We start from the raw sequence: 16,728 nt of genomic DNA, 5'->3' as shown, positions 1-16,728 counted from the left end.
TGTCTTTACTTTACCGTTTTTGTTTTATAACATTGAGTTAATTGTGTTGTGTCTTAGAAAACAGAAATTATTGTGGTTACTAAATTTTGTTATAGAAAGTTATTACAAGTATTATATTATTTTTGGATCACGTTATTTAATGGGAAATATTGCAAAATTTAATACCACTCAAAGAAGCCGACCTAACGCCACCGCCTTTGAAATATTCTTTGGTCCAAATACATCCGCTCGTAGCCCGAACGCAACGCGTTATCTTCATCGCTTAATCTCAGCCGTCCATCCAACCTCATAACTCTATAAATACTCTCCAGAGATATAATTCCTCAATCCCGGTTTGTTTTCCTTGTGATTTCCCTGCTAGGTTTGTGGTTTTGAATCCTTTGATCGTCGCTGTTGAGAATTTGAGTTCGGCCCAGAGATTATCCGTTTGAGGTTTTTTGATTTGAGATTCAGTTTCGTAATTAGAATTGGTGTTTCTCTCCTTTGAGGCTGCAGAGATCGTTTGTTGATATGTCGGCTTTTGGGATTTATTTACATGATTCTCGTTTGTAGTATTTTGTGAAGATTAGGTGATGCCTTCTTTTCTGAAGTCTCAGTTTGTCCGGTAGCGATCTGTTTTCGTTTTGATTTCTCCTCTATCTTCTTCTGTTATATAAGTCTCAATCGCTTCCAGTACTTTCTGGCTTCGTATCGCTGCTTTCTTTCCTTCAATTGATAATTTATTTGGAATATGTGATATGGAATGTAGGCTTGGTGCTCTTTGGAGTTTCTTTTTCTGGTGTGAGGTTCGGTTTGCAATTAGGTCTGTTTTTTCTTCTTTGTTGATTGTTTGTAGGTCAGACGTTTCCATTGTTTGATCAGGTCTGAGTGATGATTGTAGGAGAATGATTAGGGGCTTATAGTGGCTTCCGGTGGGTGATTTCTTCACATGGAATTGCAGTTAGTACCTTCATCCTAATCATAGCCATGGTATCTCACCCACTAACTACTTTAATAAATAGCATGCCTTTGAGGATTGTAACCTCTTGGTTTCTCCATGTTCTTATTTTCTTCCCTGCCCTGTATTTTCACGAGTCCTTTAAAAAAAATATTTAATTGTTTCGATTGAAATTTCTTTTGTTTCCAATATTCAACATTTATGTTGACAACATTGACAGCAGATAAGAAGTTTCGCCTTCATTTTATTTATGTCAATTTCTATTAAACCTGCTATTCCTATCATGCTATTGCTTCTGGTTTTTCGGATTTTGCAATCCTTCAACTGTGTGTTGGTGAGATCCATTCTAGATGCAATTTTTGGGGAATCAACATGCATTCAGGTTTTGGGCGATTCTGAGGTTGCTGTGAGATTCCTCTATGCAATTAAGTACTCTGTTTTTTTTCCATTGATGGTATTTGGAGTTGTAAGTTTGTGTTTCTGATTTACCTGAGCTCCTCCTCCTATTTTGAAAGGTGTGCTGGTGTACACTGATTTGCCACACTATCTGAGCTATCAATCCCCTGAATTCTCAGAGCAATTTCGCTCCCCCTGCTGGCTTGCAATTTCAGATAATGATTCCGTGACCTATTCTAGTGCTGTGTTAGAAGTAGGGGACAACCACAGCGTGGAGACTACTGCATATCTCGACTTTCATCTTATATTTTGATGCCAATATCCTTTTATTCCTCGCATCAACTTCTTTTACCTTGACTACTTCAATGCCTTTTTGGTCTGGTCATCAGTGGATTCCGTAACAGGTGTGATGTCAGTGTCAAGGATACATAGATGGGTTATCTAAAATTTAATCCGTTGTCTCTACAGGCATAAGTGTCTTACTTTGGTGTTTGTGTGGGGAAGATGCATAGCAGGTTCCCCCTTTGGCTATAGGTATTGGATATTTTGTGTCTTCGAGCTTTGTCAAGATTTCTGCTAAATGGAAGTTCTCAGCTACAATAATTCTTTTTGCCAGTGTGTATAGTATATTCTGCTGCCATTAGTTTTGAGTCCAGATGCTCGGATCTTCCATGATCCAATGGACGGATGGATGTGTAGAGACCACATGGTGAAATTCCAAAGGTCGTTGTATGCACCCTGGTCACATTTTTTCTTGGTCCTATTTTGTGTTTGCACTGTAATCCGGTTATTGTCAGGCCTTGAAAAGAGAGGGGGACTTCCAATGTCATCTCTGGAATATCTAGTAATTTTGTAGTTAGTATGGGTTTCGCCAACTTTGCACTTAACTGTTGCCTTTTTCCTGTGCTTGCAGCTGTGGGTAGTCTATCTGTCACTATATAACTCACTCACTACCAGTACCTTCTATCATGGTGTCGCTGCTTTCCTATGATTGGTAGTTTATATATTTCAGTTTTTTTTTTTTTTTGATTTTCTGTAGGTTTCTGATTTGCTTTTCTTTGTTCGTTTATTCAAGCAGGTGATTGGGGTTTGGGAGTTCTTTTTGAGTTTTTTTTTTTTGGTGTCAGATTCAGTTTGCAGTTAGCATTGTTTTCTTTTTCTTCTTTGTTGATTAGAGATGGTTGTTTGTATGTCAATGTTGCCAGTGTTTGATCAGGTTCTGGGTAATGATCATAGGAGAATGATAGGGACGTTTCGGTGGCTTGGATGAGTATTTTCTATTTCGGGAAGGTGGGTGATTTCTTCTCAGGGAATTGCAGCTAGTACCTTCATCCTTCTCATAGTCATGGTATCTCATGGATTCCCCTTTACAGATAGCCTTTGAGGACTTTTTTTTGGTGCCATTGGTTTCTGATTTGCGTCCTTCAACTGTCAATGCTAAGAAATGAGTCTGGCTTGCTCTGGTGTGACGCATTCTAGATTGCACTTTTGGGGGAACCAAGCATGTTTTCAGGTTTTGGGCCACTTCTGAGGGTTTTGTTGTGAGATTCCACTATGTTCCGTATGGATGCTGGGCATGTTAGCAGTTGTGTTCCAGTTCTTTTCCCAGTAGTAATGATGGATGCAAGGATTATTCTGTGTTTTCTGATTTGCACGAGCTCCTCCTATTTTGAAAGGGATGCTGGTGCACACTGCTTTGCCACACATTGAGCTTCACTCTCCTCAAACCTCATTATCTTTGCTCCCCATGCGGACTGGATCTTCAGATGAACAAGTCAGTGATCTAAGCCTGTGTGAGAAGCAGGGAACAAGTCCAGCATGGAACTATCGGTTTGGATTTGATATCTTCCATCTTATATGCTAATAAATATTGTCTTGTTCTCGCACCAACTTCTTTTACCTTGACTGTCTCAATGCTTACTTGGTCCGATCGTCGGTGGATTTCATTCCTAGGCTGTGTCAGTTTTCAAGGCTGCATGGATGGGTATCTAAGTTTTGATCCAAGGGCGCAAGTGGTTCTACAGGTGTAAGTGTCTTGCTTTGGTGTTTGTGTTCAGAAAGATGTAGAGCAAGCTCTCAGGTTTTCAACCATAGGTATCGGATATATTGGTGTCTCTTAGTTTTGTCGAAACTGCTCTTAAGCTCTCAATTAAGATAATTCTTTTCACAAGTGTGTATAGTATATTGTGCTGTCATTTTAGTTTTCAGAGATGCTTATGGATGAGATCTCTTATGGTATGGACACCTGAAGAGTACTCAAACTCAATTCTGGATCCTTTGATAGTCCTGTGAAGTGCTCCTCTACTTTATGCGTCCTCTTTACTTATCTTCTCCATTTCCGTTTTCTTATGTTTTATCACGTCGGCATGATTTTGTTTGTTGGATGAATGTGTAGACCACAGGGTGACAGTAAGTAGATCACATGGTCACAGTAATAAGAGTATTAGATTTGGAAATTTCACAGGTTGGTGTCCAGTATTTGGTGCTTGCTCTGTGACCGACCTGGGTGTTGTCACGCTCCGAGAAAAGGGGGTTTTTCAATCTTGTCTGGCATCTCTAGTTATTTCCTTGTTGGCTTGGGTTTAGCCAACTATGCACTTAACTGTACTCTTCTTTCTATACTTGCAGTTGCCGTGTCTTAGAGCAGCGATAATTGCTTTTCACGACGCTCCCCTGTTTGTGGTGTGCGTTAAGGTTTCTTTAGTTCAGGGTGCTTTGAGTATGGAAATTTTCTGTTCAGTTTTCTTCCCTAATCCAAGTGCTTTCCTTCTCTCACCACATGCTCTTAGAGATGGTGCTCTTCTATTAGTTATGCTCTTAGAGCTCTTCTATTAGTTCTTTTGCAGAAAATCTAACATGTCTGTGGTGATTCCATTGCATGGCGGTGGGTATTGATTATTTTCATTCAACTTTTGGTTCTTTTATTTGGTGATTTATCTGCAGCCGCAATTGATTATTTCCATTTTAAGGTGTAATCAAGCCTTGCCAGCAGTGTCTAGATTCAACTTGCAGTATTTGTAGGGCTGCCGTGCTGTTGTCCTTATCTGAAGTTAATGGTCAGCAGAAGAGAGATTTTGGATATCATAGGTTTTGATCAGTCAGTATCTTTACTAGTATTAACAAGTCCGTCATCAATCCTACCCATATATATCATAAGTAGGCCATGACATCAGTGTGGATGGAGCTATAAGTTTGGTTTGAGATCTTGACTTTCATTGTAATGTTAGTATTTATGCAAGTAGTATCTTTTTCTCGCACCGACTTCTTTTACCTTCACTTGTAGTGCTTATTCGTTTCGATCATTAGTGGATTTCATTTGGTGTTACTTGTCAAAGGATACATGGAATAGGTATCTAAGATTGAACCGTGGTTCTGAAGAAATAAGTGCCTCCTTGCCGTGGTGTTTTTCTTTTGGAAGATGCAGAGCAAGTTTTCAGGTCTTGGACTATAGGTATTGGATATTCACGTCTCACAGCTTTCTCAAAACTTGTATTATATGGAAGCTCCCAGTTAAGTTAATTCTTTTCACAAGTGTATGTATTCTGCTTTCATTTTTAATTTTTATTCCAGATGCTTATGTCTGTGATGGTCCAGCTGATGAGATTTTATTTCCTTAACGGATGGCCGGATGGGTACTCAAATTTCCATCTTTTGATAGCTGCATAAAGTGCTCTACTTTTGGTGTTCTTGCTACTTACCTTCTCTGCTTCCGTTTTCTTTTGTTCATCACACCATCTTTATTTCGTCTGTTGGACGATGTGTAGACCAGATGGTGACAGTAATTGAGGATTAGATTTTGAAAATCCAAAGTGGTGTCCAATATGGTGTTTTCTCTGCACCCTGTATTTTGTGAGGCTTCGAGGAAAGGGGGTTTTTCAATCTTATCTCTGAAGTCTCGTTAATTTCCTAGGTGGTATCAGTTTGCACTCAACTGTTCCCTTCCTTCTGTGCTTGCAGCTTCTGGGCCTTAGAGCAGTCAATTCTTCTCATGGAGTGCTCTTGTTTGTTGATTTGCTTTAAGGTTTCTTTAGTTCAGGCAGATCTAGGTATCAAGATTTTCAATTCAAATTTTCTTCCCTAATCAGAGTGCTTCCCTTCTCTCAGCTTAGGCTCTTGATAGTGGTGCATTCTAGTAGGTCCTTTTGCAGGAACTTTAACATGTCCGTGGTGGTTTCCATGCATGGCGGCGGGTATATTGGTTTTTTGGTTCTTATATTGAGTGATATATCTGCAGCCATAATCAATTACTTATATTCTATGGTGTGTACTTATGTCTGATCAAGCTCGTGCCAGCATTGTCTAGGCGTTTGTGCAATTGGCAACACTTGTAGGGGAACCTTGTTGTTTTCCTAGTCTGAAGCTCAGTCAGAATATATTAACTAGAAGAGACATTTTAGCATACGGCTGGTAAGCAGGGTTTCCCCTTGTTAATAAATTTTTTTACCTTACAAAAAAAGAGTGACATTTCAAATCTAACAGATTCTGATCAATTGATGTCTTCACCTGGTAGTAGAGGACTTTTGCTGCTCATAGTTTTTGATCAGTTCATTTGTGGATCTGCGTTTAAACTGTTTGCTATTGGGTAAATGAAGCCTCTTTGTTTGGAGATCTCTTTTGAAGCATGCATGTTATGTTTAAAATATTCGCTCATTTGGTGACTTGCTTCTTTTGCTATTATGTAAAACTTTCTGTGTAAGAGAGATCTCCTTCACATTTTTTCTCCACAGAACATTTCCTCTTGAACAAAAAGAGCTTGATTCATTGATTCTAAAATTCTCTTATTTTAATTTTGTAAATGCGTATAAGGTAATTATTTTGTTCTTCGTAATAGATCTTCACAAGAGTATATATCTTTTGGAACCCTTGTGAATCTACCACATATGTGATCATTGTGCAAGGTGGCAAGTTTTTCAAAATCTTAGTTTAGAGTTGGTTAGCTTTCTTTTTAATACTTCCAAATTAGCTTGTAATAATTTGCTTAACGTGGTTGAATCAGCATTGACTAATAGGCAATCGTTGTGCCATTATTCTTTGTTTTCTTGCTACGTTGTGGATGTATGTTTAGTCAACTGTCACTTCACAACTAGTATGATCAGCCAAATTTCACTTCACAGATGTGTCAATTTGGATCACCGTCAAAGGCTCGGGGTATCCCTCAAAAGCACGTGGCTGGTTTCTATGTATACCCACCAGGCTCAGTTTTTTCTCGCTTTACTCTATTGTTATTTTCCAACTCGAGCAACATGCCACTATTTGCTCTGCTTTCTGTAGATGTGGTCACAAATCTGTCAATTTGGATCACTGTCAAAGGCTGGGGTATCCCTCAAAAGAACGTGTCTGGTTTATATGTAGAGCCACCAGGCTCAGTTTCTTTTCACTCTACTCTATTGTTATTTTCCATCTCGAGCAACGATGCAACAATATGCTTTGCTTTCTGTAGATGTGGTGTGAGCTAGCAAGATGGCTGAGTTAGCTTTTGGTTTCATTACAAATTCCAGCTCTGGGTTAGCTATTCGTGTTCTCGCATTCTATTCTAGTTTGGATTATTTTCTTCCTACAGGCGTAATCTAATATGTGTCGCTAGGGTGATGCTGCTTCCTCCGTCGATTGAGTTATGAGGGTGCACAGTACAAGGTATCAAGGCATTGTGATATTGGAGCTGTTGGTTACAACTTCATTGCTTGGTCACTTCGTTGTCAGTCATGTTTTAAACCAGCTATAGTTTATTTCTTATTTCTGATGTTGTTGTCCTTTGGTTTCTTGGACTTCTTGTATTGTTGATTGATTAGGCACCTTGAATAAAATAAAGGAGATGTTCTAGGAATTATCCAACATCCCTGACCGAGCTCGACCATTTTGAGAATGCTGCCGTCTTTGCCTTTATTCATAGTGTATCGCTCCATTCCCCCTGTTGCACTTCCATGTATGGCATGTGCACTTCTCATATGGCATGATTATAGTGGAGTTATTCCTATTTTATCATCTTCTCTTATATATATTTATGATCTCTATTCCACTGGGCTTTGATATTCTCTGTTGCTACATCATCAGATGTAGGAAACAAGATTTTGGTGAAGAGAGTTATACTATGATTTTTGGCATTCATGTGCTGAGGAGTTGTTTCCAAAACCTGTTTTGGGTATTTTTTGGTGTGATGCAGTTTCAATTATCTCCCCCTCCCTTGATGGTTAGCGGTCGTCGGTGGTGAGTCAGCATGTGTAAGATCTTTGCAGTTTCATTTAGTTCTGCCTTCTTTCTCCCCCTCCCTTGATGGTTAGAGGTGTTTGGTGGTGAGTAACCATGTGCAAGGTCTTAAGCAGGTCTTTCATAATATGCGAATGAGAATGTTCTGGTGTTTTTGATTACATAACCTCTTGTATTTTGGGAAGGTGAAGCTGGGGTGACATAATTTTTTCAAAGCTGCAGCTAGTCTTCAGTGGTTTCTATTCTCTTTTATTCACATTCACCAGTTATTTTCTTGTCTGACATCTGGAGTATTACAGGAATATTGAGAATGAGCATTTGGTTTATGAAGTGATGCATATGATGGTATGACTCTTGTTGTGGATCTCTTTTTTATCAGGCTCATGGACAAACATCACTAGTGGTGAATTTCATATGAATTCATATGTAGAAGTTGCATAACCATCCTGTATGTTTCAATATGCAATTAGGCGAGGTGTCTTTGGTTGTAACTTTCATATGGTCCCAAATGGATTGGTTAATTTGGCAAGTGAAGGAACTTAGGCTACTTAAAGAGGGACAAGTTGTTTGCTTGGGTGATCTCACTTCGTAGTTTCTTCGATGTTCCTTGATATCTTTTATCTTATTTATGAAGGAGCAGAAAATTTGGGACCTGCATAGTCGTATGTACATGGTAGATGCTGTATGTCAAGAGCTTAGGTGGGTGGAATTCCTTCGTAGCTTTCTACTTTTTTTGGGTAACAGTTTTTAAAAATGTTGTGCTGGAGTTATTTTCTGGTGGAGATTGCTTCAGTGACGATCTATATGGGTTTCTGGTGGGAAGTTTTAGCTGGTCGCAAAACATTGATTTCAGGATATATTCCATGCTTGCTTTTTACAGGTATTTCAATATTTCTGAATTAGAGAATCTGATTTCTGGATATTATATATATAGTTATGAAATTGTGAACAATGTGTTTTCAAGTGCAACTTTTTCATGGAATGAACATACTGGTCAATCCCTCCTCTCGATGCAGTTACCCCGTAAGCAATCTTTCAAAAAGACTAGGAAATAACATCTATCAAGTAAGGTTCTGTTCTGGGCTGGTGCCATGACATTTTTACTTTTAGCTGCTAGGCATCTTCAAATTAACATCTCGTCAGCTGAAGTCATGTTCTGCTCTAACTAGCCAGGTCCCAGTTGTCTAGTTCTCTTGAAGTCCTATGGGGAAACAATATTTTCTTCCCCGTGAATGTTCCATTGCAGTCAAGGGGGCTCTGCTTTTCAGTATCTGCTGGAATTTCTGCGGAGGAACTTTCATATCACATCTGCTATTGTTGCATGATGGTTCGGGTCCTAGACGGGCAGGGAGTTAGCAAGGTGAACTCCATATCTTGTTTAGGGAATTTTAAGTGCTTTACGTGGTTAGGCTGGGGGCCAGTTTGCGCTACCACTGTTTGGATGTTCGTTTTGCTCACATAGTTCTGCTTGTACAACACTCCTTTACTTTAAGGTAAAAGGATGGAAACCGAGAAGGACATAGTACCATGTGCAGGTATGCAATGAGGTGTAAGTGCATGTGCTGTCAATTGAGCTTTTTTGGTCCGAGGGAGCCTGTCATATTTTCTCTGTTTGCAAGGAAAGATATCAGCCTTGTACGAGTTGTAACTTATTTCACCAAATAGATAAAAAGAAAACGGACACCCAGCTTATAGGTTTTGTAGTTTGATATACCAATGATGTGGTTGAATGTAAATGTGATTTCATTTCATCTTCTTTTGAGAACCTTGGACGTGGTATTATGCAATGTTCTCGTTGGTAGGGATCTCACAGTGGGGGAATTTTGTACCTGCAATTTGCTTTTTTATTTCCTGCTTGTTTTTTAAAGAAAAAAATAGTAAATAATTTCTTTTTTGTTTCCTGCATATGCTAAAGCAAGGTGCTGTGGATTGATTTTGTTGCTTTAAACAAGGGTTTTTAATGTGGGATAATCTGATTGATTTTTTTTGCTCTAAATGAGGTTTTTCGATGTGGAAGTAATCTTTTTTGGAAGTTTCAGTTTGTGAGGGAGATCCATTAGAGGGAGTTTGCTTAGGTATATGGGATATCTCTAGGGTGGTGGGTCTATCTTTGTTTTCGTAGGCATTTTGTGAAGATTTGCTTCAGTATGCTGGAAGGTTTTGAGTTGTGAGAATTTCCAAGATAGTATTTACAACCTTTTCCACCACAATGGCTTTGAATCTCGATTTGACTGGTGATTTTGTCCTTTATTTCTTTCAATTATGAATGTTACCTAGAAGGTCATTTCCAAGTCTAAATTTTATTGGTTCCGATTCTTTTGGTCTTGTGATTGAATTGTGAATTTATCCTAGCGTCAATCCTGTGTCAGTTTGTATCCCTAAGTACAGTCGTTGACTTCTATCCACTCTTCAACAATTCCGCCAATTTGTCCCTTTTAACCTAGGAGGTCACTGCTCAGTCTGTTCCTCCCAGTATTTATTTCCTTTTATATAATCCAAACTTATTTCCAGGCTGTTCCTCGGCTTTGTGTGTTGTTCGCGTTTGAGTTGATGCATTTTATTGAACTGTTCTGTTTGTTCTATGATCATGTCTTGTCTTGACCAACAGTAGTTTGGCCTTGTGTTTTCTCTTGTAGCTTAGGTCTACTTACTGCTACATTTTGTGTTTAGGTGACCCTTGTAACTCCGCCTGTCTAAACAGCCGGTCCCAAGCCCGGATTAAGGAGGAGGGAAGGTGTCAATTGTTCAATTAGTCAATCTGTTCTTTTTTAATCAATAGAAATGATTTCTGGAGCTGCCTTTGACTGTAACGAACTTATTATCCCGCTTCTTCAGTGAGAAAGGATTCACCAATGTTTTTGGTGATTTAAGGTGCAGTCTCTTACATATGCTGCAATTTATTTGACGATCCATCTTCACACAAAATATTGTTTCGTTATTGATGGTTTCCAACTCGATGTTTATAGAGGTTTGGTGTTTAGCCTGGCAGCGTATGGATATGTTTTGTCAGGGTTTGTTTTCTACAGAGTTGATGACCCAGTATATATCCTCAAAAGATAGCTGATACTCCTTCCCTAGCTGCAGTATAATACTCATCAATTGTTTGTTATTTGTTGCTGGTTTTTCTTTTGTTTTGGCTGAAGCGCTGCTGTGTTTTATGTACATCTAGGTATCAGTTTGCAAGGGTAAACTGTTTCATTGCGTGCAGACTACCTCCGGAATCTTCTTTCCTTCCATCTACTCCAATTTATTTATGATCCACCTTTGCATTTGATAATTGTTTCACGATTGATGTCTATGAATCAACATAATACTCTTCATTATTTGCTATTTGCTTGTGAGGTTTTCATGAATGCTGAAGACTACGTGCAAATACCTGTTTGCTGTGGTGATCGAACTTCTTATCATTGGCAAGATTTGGAAATGATGACATGTCTGGTCTCTATGGTTGCTTGCGGACATGTGCAAATTTTCAGAATGGAGGGATTGTAGTATTTGCAATGAAGAGGGATAGTATTTTTTTTTCCAAGTCTACTCTAAATGTAATGATGATCCAACTTTGCATTTGAAAAATCTTCCATTATTATCAGACGTCTCACTTAATATTCAACTAAATAAGGGGTTTGTGTTTGCATTTGCCGCAACCCTTATATATTCTCATCATCTTTAAAAATTTCTTGCCTGCTTGCGACATAATATTCTTTGCTATTGCTTGTGTGGTTTAATATTTTTGTTGCAGATATTATCCAATTTCAGTTTGCAATGGTGTAATTAAACTGATATAGAATGCTGTGCCAGATGGTAGTGTTTGGCTGATAAGTCCTTTCATGTGAGTTCCTGTTCAAACAGTATTTTAACAGAGATAGAAGAATGGATTCAAAAGCCCTCTTAATATCGTGCCACTTACCGTGGGGCAGCAGGTACTCTAAACTCCTGTTTCAAACAATAGTTTAAGGTGAGTTACTTGTTGTCACTTGAGCTTATTTTTTGGTGTCTTGAATGTCTATTCAAAAGCATTGAATGCCATGAGACATATTTCCTCAGGTTCCTCAGGAAGGTCAACACATATCTAAGGAAATATTATGTTAAGGGCTGTACTGTGACATTTGGCTTATAGAATGACATGCTCAAATTGTGACATTTGGCTTATTATTCCTTTCATGTACATACATGTTTCAAACAATCTCAGTTATGAGTTAAACGATGAATTTGAATGTCACCTGATGCCTTATGGCTTAATATATCTGGAGCGTTCTAAGCTTAGGATGTGATCGATCCGTGCTGTTAGGTGAACTTTGTTCTTTTGCCTTTTGGACGTCCATAAGTTGTTTGTTCCGGAAGTGTACCTAATTAGTAGGTCTGTGATCTTAAAGCTACTATTGAAGTGAAAGGCGCTAAAAAAATGGCCTTGTACACATCGTCCACTAAATTGGGTGTTTTCATAGCCGACAACATAAGGAGGAGTGGAGAGGACAGATTATAGTTCGCTTGTGTTATCTTTGTGAAAGGGCCCTTGAATGATGATCATATCCTGGTCCACAGCAGTGTATGCTGTTGACTTATGCGTTGGCCTGATGTTCCAATTTAACATTCCATGGATACTTCCCGAGTAGTGATGGGAAGATCCGCAAAAGCTGAGGATGAGCTCGGATTAGATGCTACGGACATGGCTTTTTTTGCATTTATTTTTGGGTCGTGGTGGAAAAAAATAGTAGTCCCCCGTGTCAGATAACTTTTTTGCAGATGGAGGAGTATCAAGGGTCTTCAATATTAATTCGGATATTGATTTATTTTTAGAACAGTTCATCTTTACATATCACATACAAACATTACAATTTTTAAAGTAAAAATATTTTAAAAGTAAATGAAAAATCATAGCAAAAATTTTGTTGATCCCCTGGAGGTAGTAATGGCGTATAAAGTGGAACATGAGTACAACTATTGAGAGAATTTAGAGTTCGGTCCAAAGAGTAAGAAATTGTTGGTGCGAAGATGAAATTCCATATTCTATGTTTGCATAAATAGATGGCTAGATTTATTGGTAAATTTTTGGTAATAGTTTCACCAATTTGGTGTTATTTAGTGACAGAACTTGATTTACCAGTAAACTAGTACTTGGTCGAGATACTTCCAACTGATGCATTATTGTTGTGCAGGTATTTGCTTCTTTCTTTTTTGGATAACTGAGAAGTCCCCAAGGGCCAGTTGGCTCATCGTTTGAAACTCAGTGGATAATCGGCATGTTATTCTACTATTTTTTATTGAACTACCAAGCTTTGGTTAACTTGTGTATCTTCTTATAAGCCTTTTACTTTTTTTCTAGGACTACTTTGGAGGCATGCCAGGTCGCTTCGTGCTTTTTTTATTGAGCCTTAATGAGGAGTTTCACAGTCAACCATTAGCAAGATGTTTATTGGCGATCTCCCAACGACTGCACTCCTTTAGGCCACTTGGTAGAGAGGCAGAATGGTGGTCATCTTCTATATCTGAAGGTAATTTGTCTGTTCACAAAGTTGATGCCTCAAGAAATTAAAAAAATAATCTCAAACTTAGGTTCTTCAACGTGTTTTGATTCATCTTCTGTGGAAGTATGACCTCTAGCAGATGCTGTATAAAGACACTAGAAGAGACTTGCAAACCAAAGTGTGTAAGGCAACTCGAAGGGGTCGTTTGGTACGCGGATTAAATTATCCCGGGATTATAATCCCAGGACTAATTTATACCGCACGAAAGATGGGATAAAATAATCCCACATTTGATGGGATGAAGTGGGATAAGATGGGATATCATGGATTAAGTTTGAAATTAAATTTATACTCTGTTTGGTTGGAGGTATCAACTAAACAGTGGGATAAATTTATACCGCCAACTAAACAGTGGGATAAATTTATACCGCCAACCAAACAGAGTATAAATTTAATCCTATACTTTATCCCACCTTCTCCCACCTTATACCTCGTACCAAACGACCCCTAAGGAATATCAGATTATTCTCCTCATAAATTTGAAAGAAATTTTAGTTGAGTGGCCTCATATTTGTTCTGATATAGTTTTTGGAGATATTGCTCATGAGTTTAGGACTCTCTTCTGGACTGCGTTAATTAAGTTTGCATTACCATTAGAAATATTCTGGATTTGATTGTTTAGGTTGCTGGGGAGTGTAATTTGAATCATTACCATATAGTAGTACTTTTTAGGTAGGTGCTGCAGTCAATTCTCTTTCTAGTTAGATGATGAGAATGATAAGGCGCCTTCAATAGTTAGATGAAGAATTGGATGCCTTCTCCTTTTTTCTTTTAATTTTTTTGTACACCATTTTGTTACCTACCATCTCCATATATCATTTCAAATAATGCAGAAACTTTTTTGGTGTATGTTATCTATAGTTGAATTATTCCCCCAAGTATATCAACTGTTACTGATATATCACTAATTTAGTGACTCAGTCAAGATTTCCTCCCCATGTTAGTTGAATGCGTTTAATTAACGTGTCTGATGCTAGTTTTTATTTGTGCTGGTTGGTCTTTGACAGCATAAAAATGTAATGTTATGGACTTCGAAGTGCTTTTTTGCAGATTGATAGTGCAACTCTATTGGGCGCCTATTTTTCTCTTCTTTTGTCAGTTTGTGCACTACGTCTTCCAGAATCTCCATTAACATCTTGGATGCCTAAACTTCAATTTTATTCAACTTAATTTTCAGCCTTCAACTTCTTGTGTTTTTATTTTCTTCTAAAACTGAGCAATATGTTCTCTCTTTTCAAGCTTGAGAACAACGGGCCCGCTCTTCTACCTCGGACTTTGATAAGTCGATGGAGATGGCCATTGACGGCAGTCCCCGAGTCATCGTGGATTTCTCGGCCCGGGATCCATTACTTGTATACTTGGCGTTATGTATGCTCATTGCCCATCCTTCGTTGTACTACTTTTATCAGTGAACCCGTTACATCCCGTATTTTTCATACATTACGTCGTGAGTTAGTCGTCATAAACTTGGAGAGATAGGCTATTCCTAAGCTTATAAGTGATTATGACTATGTTTAGTGAGTGTCAAAAGGGTTAGAGGTTAATGGAATCGAAGCGAGTGAATTTTCGCAAAATTTCCAACTTATAGATCGTACATTGGAGGTACGGGCAGATGTTATAACCCATACTTTTGGGGTTTACTAGGAGTGCTTAACATCCTTAAGAAAATCGTGTTATGAGGTACTTGAATCGTATAATAGTCGTATATTAAGTGTTGAAGTCAAGTAAGTTGCATAACGTTGGCAAAAGTTATCGCTAGTTATGTTGATAAGCTTACTGAAATTTGGGTTTGATATCACCGAGCTTTTCTCCCAATATACTTGGAGTTACGAGGTTGATCCACCCACCAAGTTGAAGGTCTACGAGTCTAATTTTCATCGTATGCACGTTTTAGCCGGGCTGCGCAGGCAGCCCACTGGGACCCACATAGGTGGTGGAGATTATTTTTGATGTTATAAAGTGATGCAGCCTTTTCCTCTCCTCATTTTTCATCCAAAATAGAACCTTAAGCTTCCTAAATGCTCCCAAAGCATTTCTGTATCATTCAAGCAAATCCCACCAAAGTTTTGAGGTAGTTCTTCCTTCGGAAAGATTGTAGTACTTGTATAAGCTTAGTTCTCGCTTGTTGTTATTGAGCTGGAGATTTCTGTAGGTTGAAGCAAGGTGTCTAAGGGCTGGATCTTGTTGTTTAAGGTAAGATCTTCTTCTCCTTCATGTGTATTGTTTAGTTTGAGCTTTAGATGTGCTTAGATGATACAAGTTAATGGTCAAACGTTGTAGTTGAGTAGAGGGTTCTTTATAGGACGTTTTGGAGTTGTTCTTTGTTGCTTTTGAGGTGCTGGATGTATTTTTTTTTTTTTTTGATAATAAATGTGAAATATTACCATTAACAACTCAAATTAATACATCTCATAAGCACCTATAACTACAGTTCGCAAAACACTACAGTTGAGGCCTCTAGTAAACTAGACAGCAGAACAAAAAAATAACATATGATAGTTACAACTCACTACCCTCTAGTATTGGAACTCTAATTACATAACCTGTGAAGTAATTGCCTACATTTATGTGCTTTCCTACATGTTTGTATATCCTTTAACTTATGTTTGAGCTCCTTTTTTATCTGTGCAGTAGCAAATTCTGTATTTACTTTCGTGTTTCTGAATATCTTCCAATTCCTTGTCTGCCATGTGTTATAGATCACTGCCCCCATATAGCTGTCACTACTTCTTTCTTCATCTGCTTCCATTATCTGCTCTTCAACCATTGTAAGCTTTGTGTCACTTCCCTGGTCATCAGTTGATTGCCTGCCCATTACTTAGCTCATTCCTTACCTCACTTATACACTCACAATTCACAAACAAGTGCTGCATTGTTTCTACTGCTCCACCTTCACAAAAGCTGCATGTATTGTGTGCCAGTGATATGTGCAATATTTGAATTCTCTCTTTTGTAAGCAATTTTTTTTTTTGATTAGCCATCCAAACTATGAACCTGTGGTTTGGCTGCATTGCTTATTCCATACTAGATCAGCAACCTGACATCTCTCAAGCCCAGACAACCGTGCATTGTAACTTTTAGTTACTGAGTACTGTCCAATAGGTGTAAATGTGAATGTGTCATTCTGCTACCACTGTTCCATTATAGCCTCAAGTGCATTTAGTTTTCTCCGGTACCAACTGCTGTCCACTGGAGGGCTATGGTTCCTAATACTGTCATTTTGCTTTATGTATATATCATGCACCCACGTCACCATAGTAGGTCTTTTTTCTCATTTAGCTGCCAGAGTAATTTCCTAAGGTCTGCGTACACATTACCCTTCCCAGACCCCACGTGTGGGATTGCACTCGGTTTTTTGTTGTTGTTGTTGTTATTGTTGTTACTTACATTTGATTATCCAGTTGGGGCCTTGTTTTGACCACGTTACTTATGTCAGATACTCTTTAGAGGCTTTTGTAGACGCAAATGCACCTGATGTTAGTCGTACTAATTTATATAGTGGCCTTGTCGGCCCTTATATGCATATCATTTTCGGTTGGTTATGAGCTGATATCATATGTTACGGCCTTGTCGGCCTGGATGTTTCTATATACGTTTTGGTACATGATTTACTGGTTAGTATGTTCAGTCAAATTAGGCACCAGGTGCTAGTCGTGCCTCCCCAGG

General features: G+C 38.5%; 1 protein-coding gene across 7 annotated transcripts in view; it reads left to right on the top strand.

Moving 5' to 3' along the window:
- The first annotated feature begins 206 nt into the window (after nt 1-206).
- LOC104210239 (uncharacterized) overlaps nt 207-16,728 on the top strand; it is a 200,209-nt gene continuing 183,687 nt past the window's right edge. Inside the window, exons 1-6 of one of the 7 annotated variants that reach the window (XM_070150946.1) lie at nt 207-7,537; nt 7,837-7,882; nt 8,172-8,236; nt 8,331-8,417; nt 8,554-8,602; nt 8,711-9,734. In XM_070150946.1, the coding sequence (XP_070007047.1) occupies nt 7,284-7,537; nt 7,837-7,882; nt 8,172-8,236; nt 8,331-8,417; nt 8,554-8,602; nt 8,711-8,725 (516 nt within the window). In that variant the 5' untranslated portion in view covers nt 207-7,283 and the 3' untranslated portion in view covers nt 8,726-9,734. Of the gene's footprint in view, nt 7,538-7,836; nt 7,883-8,171; nt 8,237-8,330; nt 9,735-16,728 lie in introns of those variants that run through there. The other 6 variants (XM_070150943.1, XM_070150945.1, XM_070150947.1 and 3 more) reach the window with 6 other exon arrangements.

The sequence above is a fragment of the Nicotiana sylvestris genome, chromosome 7, assembly GCF_000393655.2.
Source record: "Nicotiana sylvestris chromosome 7, ASM39365v2, whole genome shotgun sequence".
Classification (NCBI taxonomy): Eukaryota; Viridiplantae; Streptophyta; class Magnoliopsida; order Solanales; family Solanaceae; genus Nicotiana; species Nicotiana sylvestris.
The sequence above is the reverse complement of the archived record's forward strand: the minus strand, read 5'-3'. Positions and strand labels throughout refer to the sequence as shown.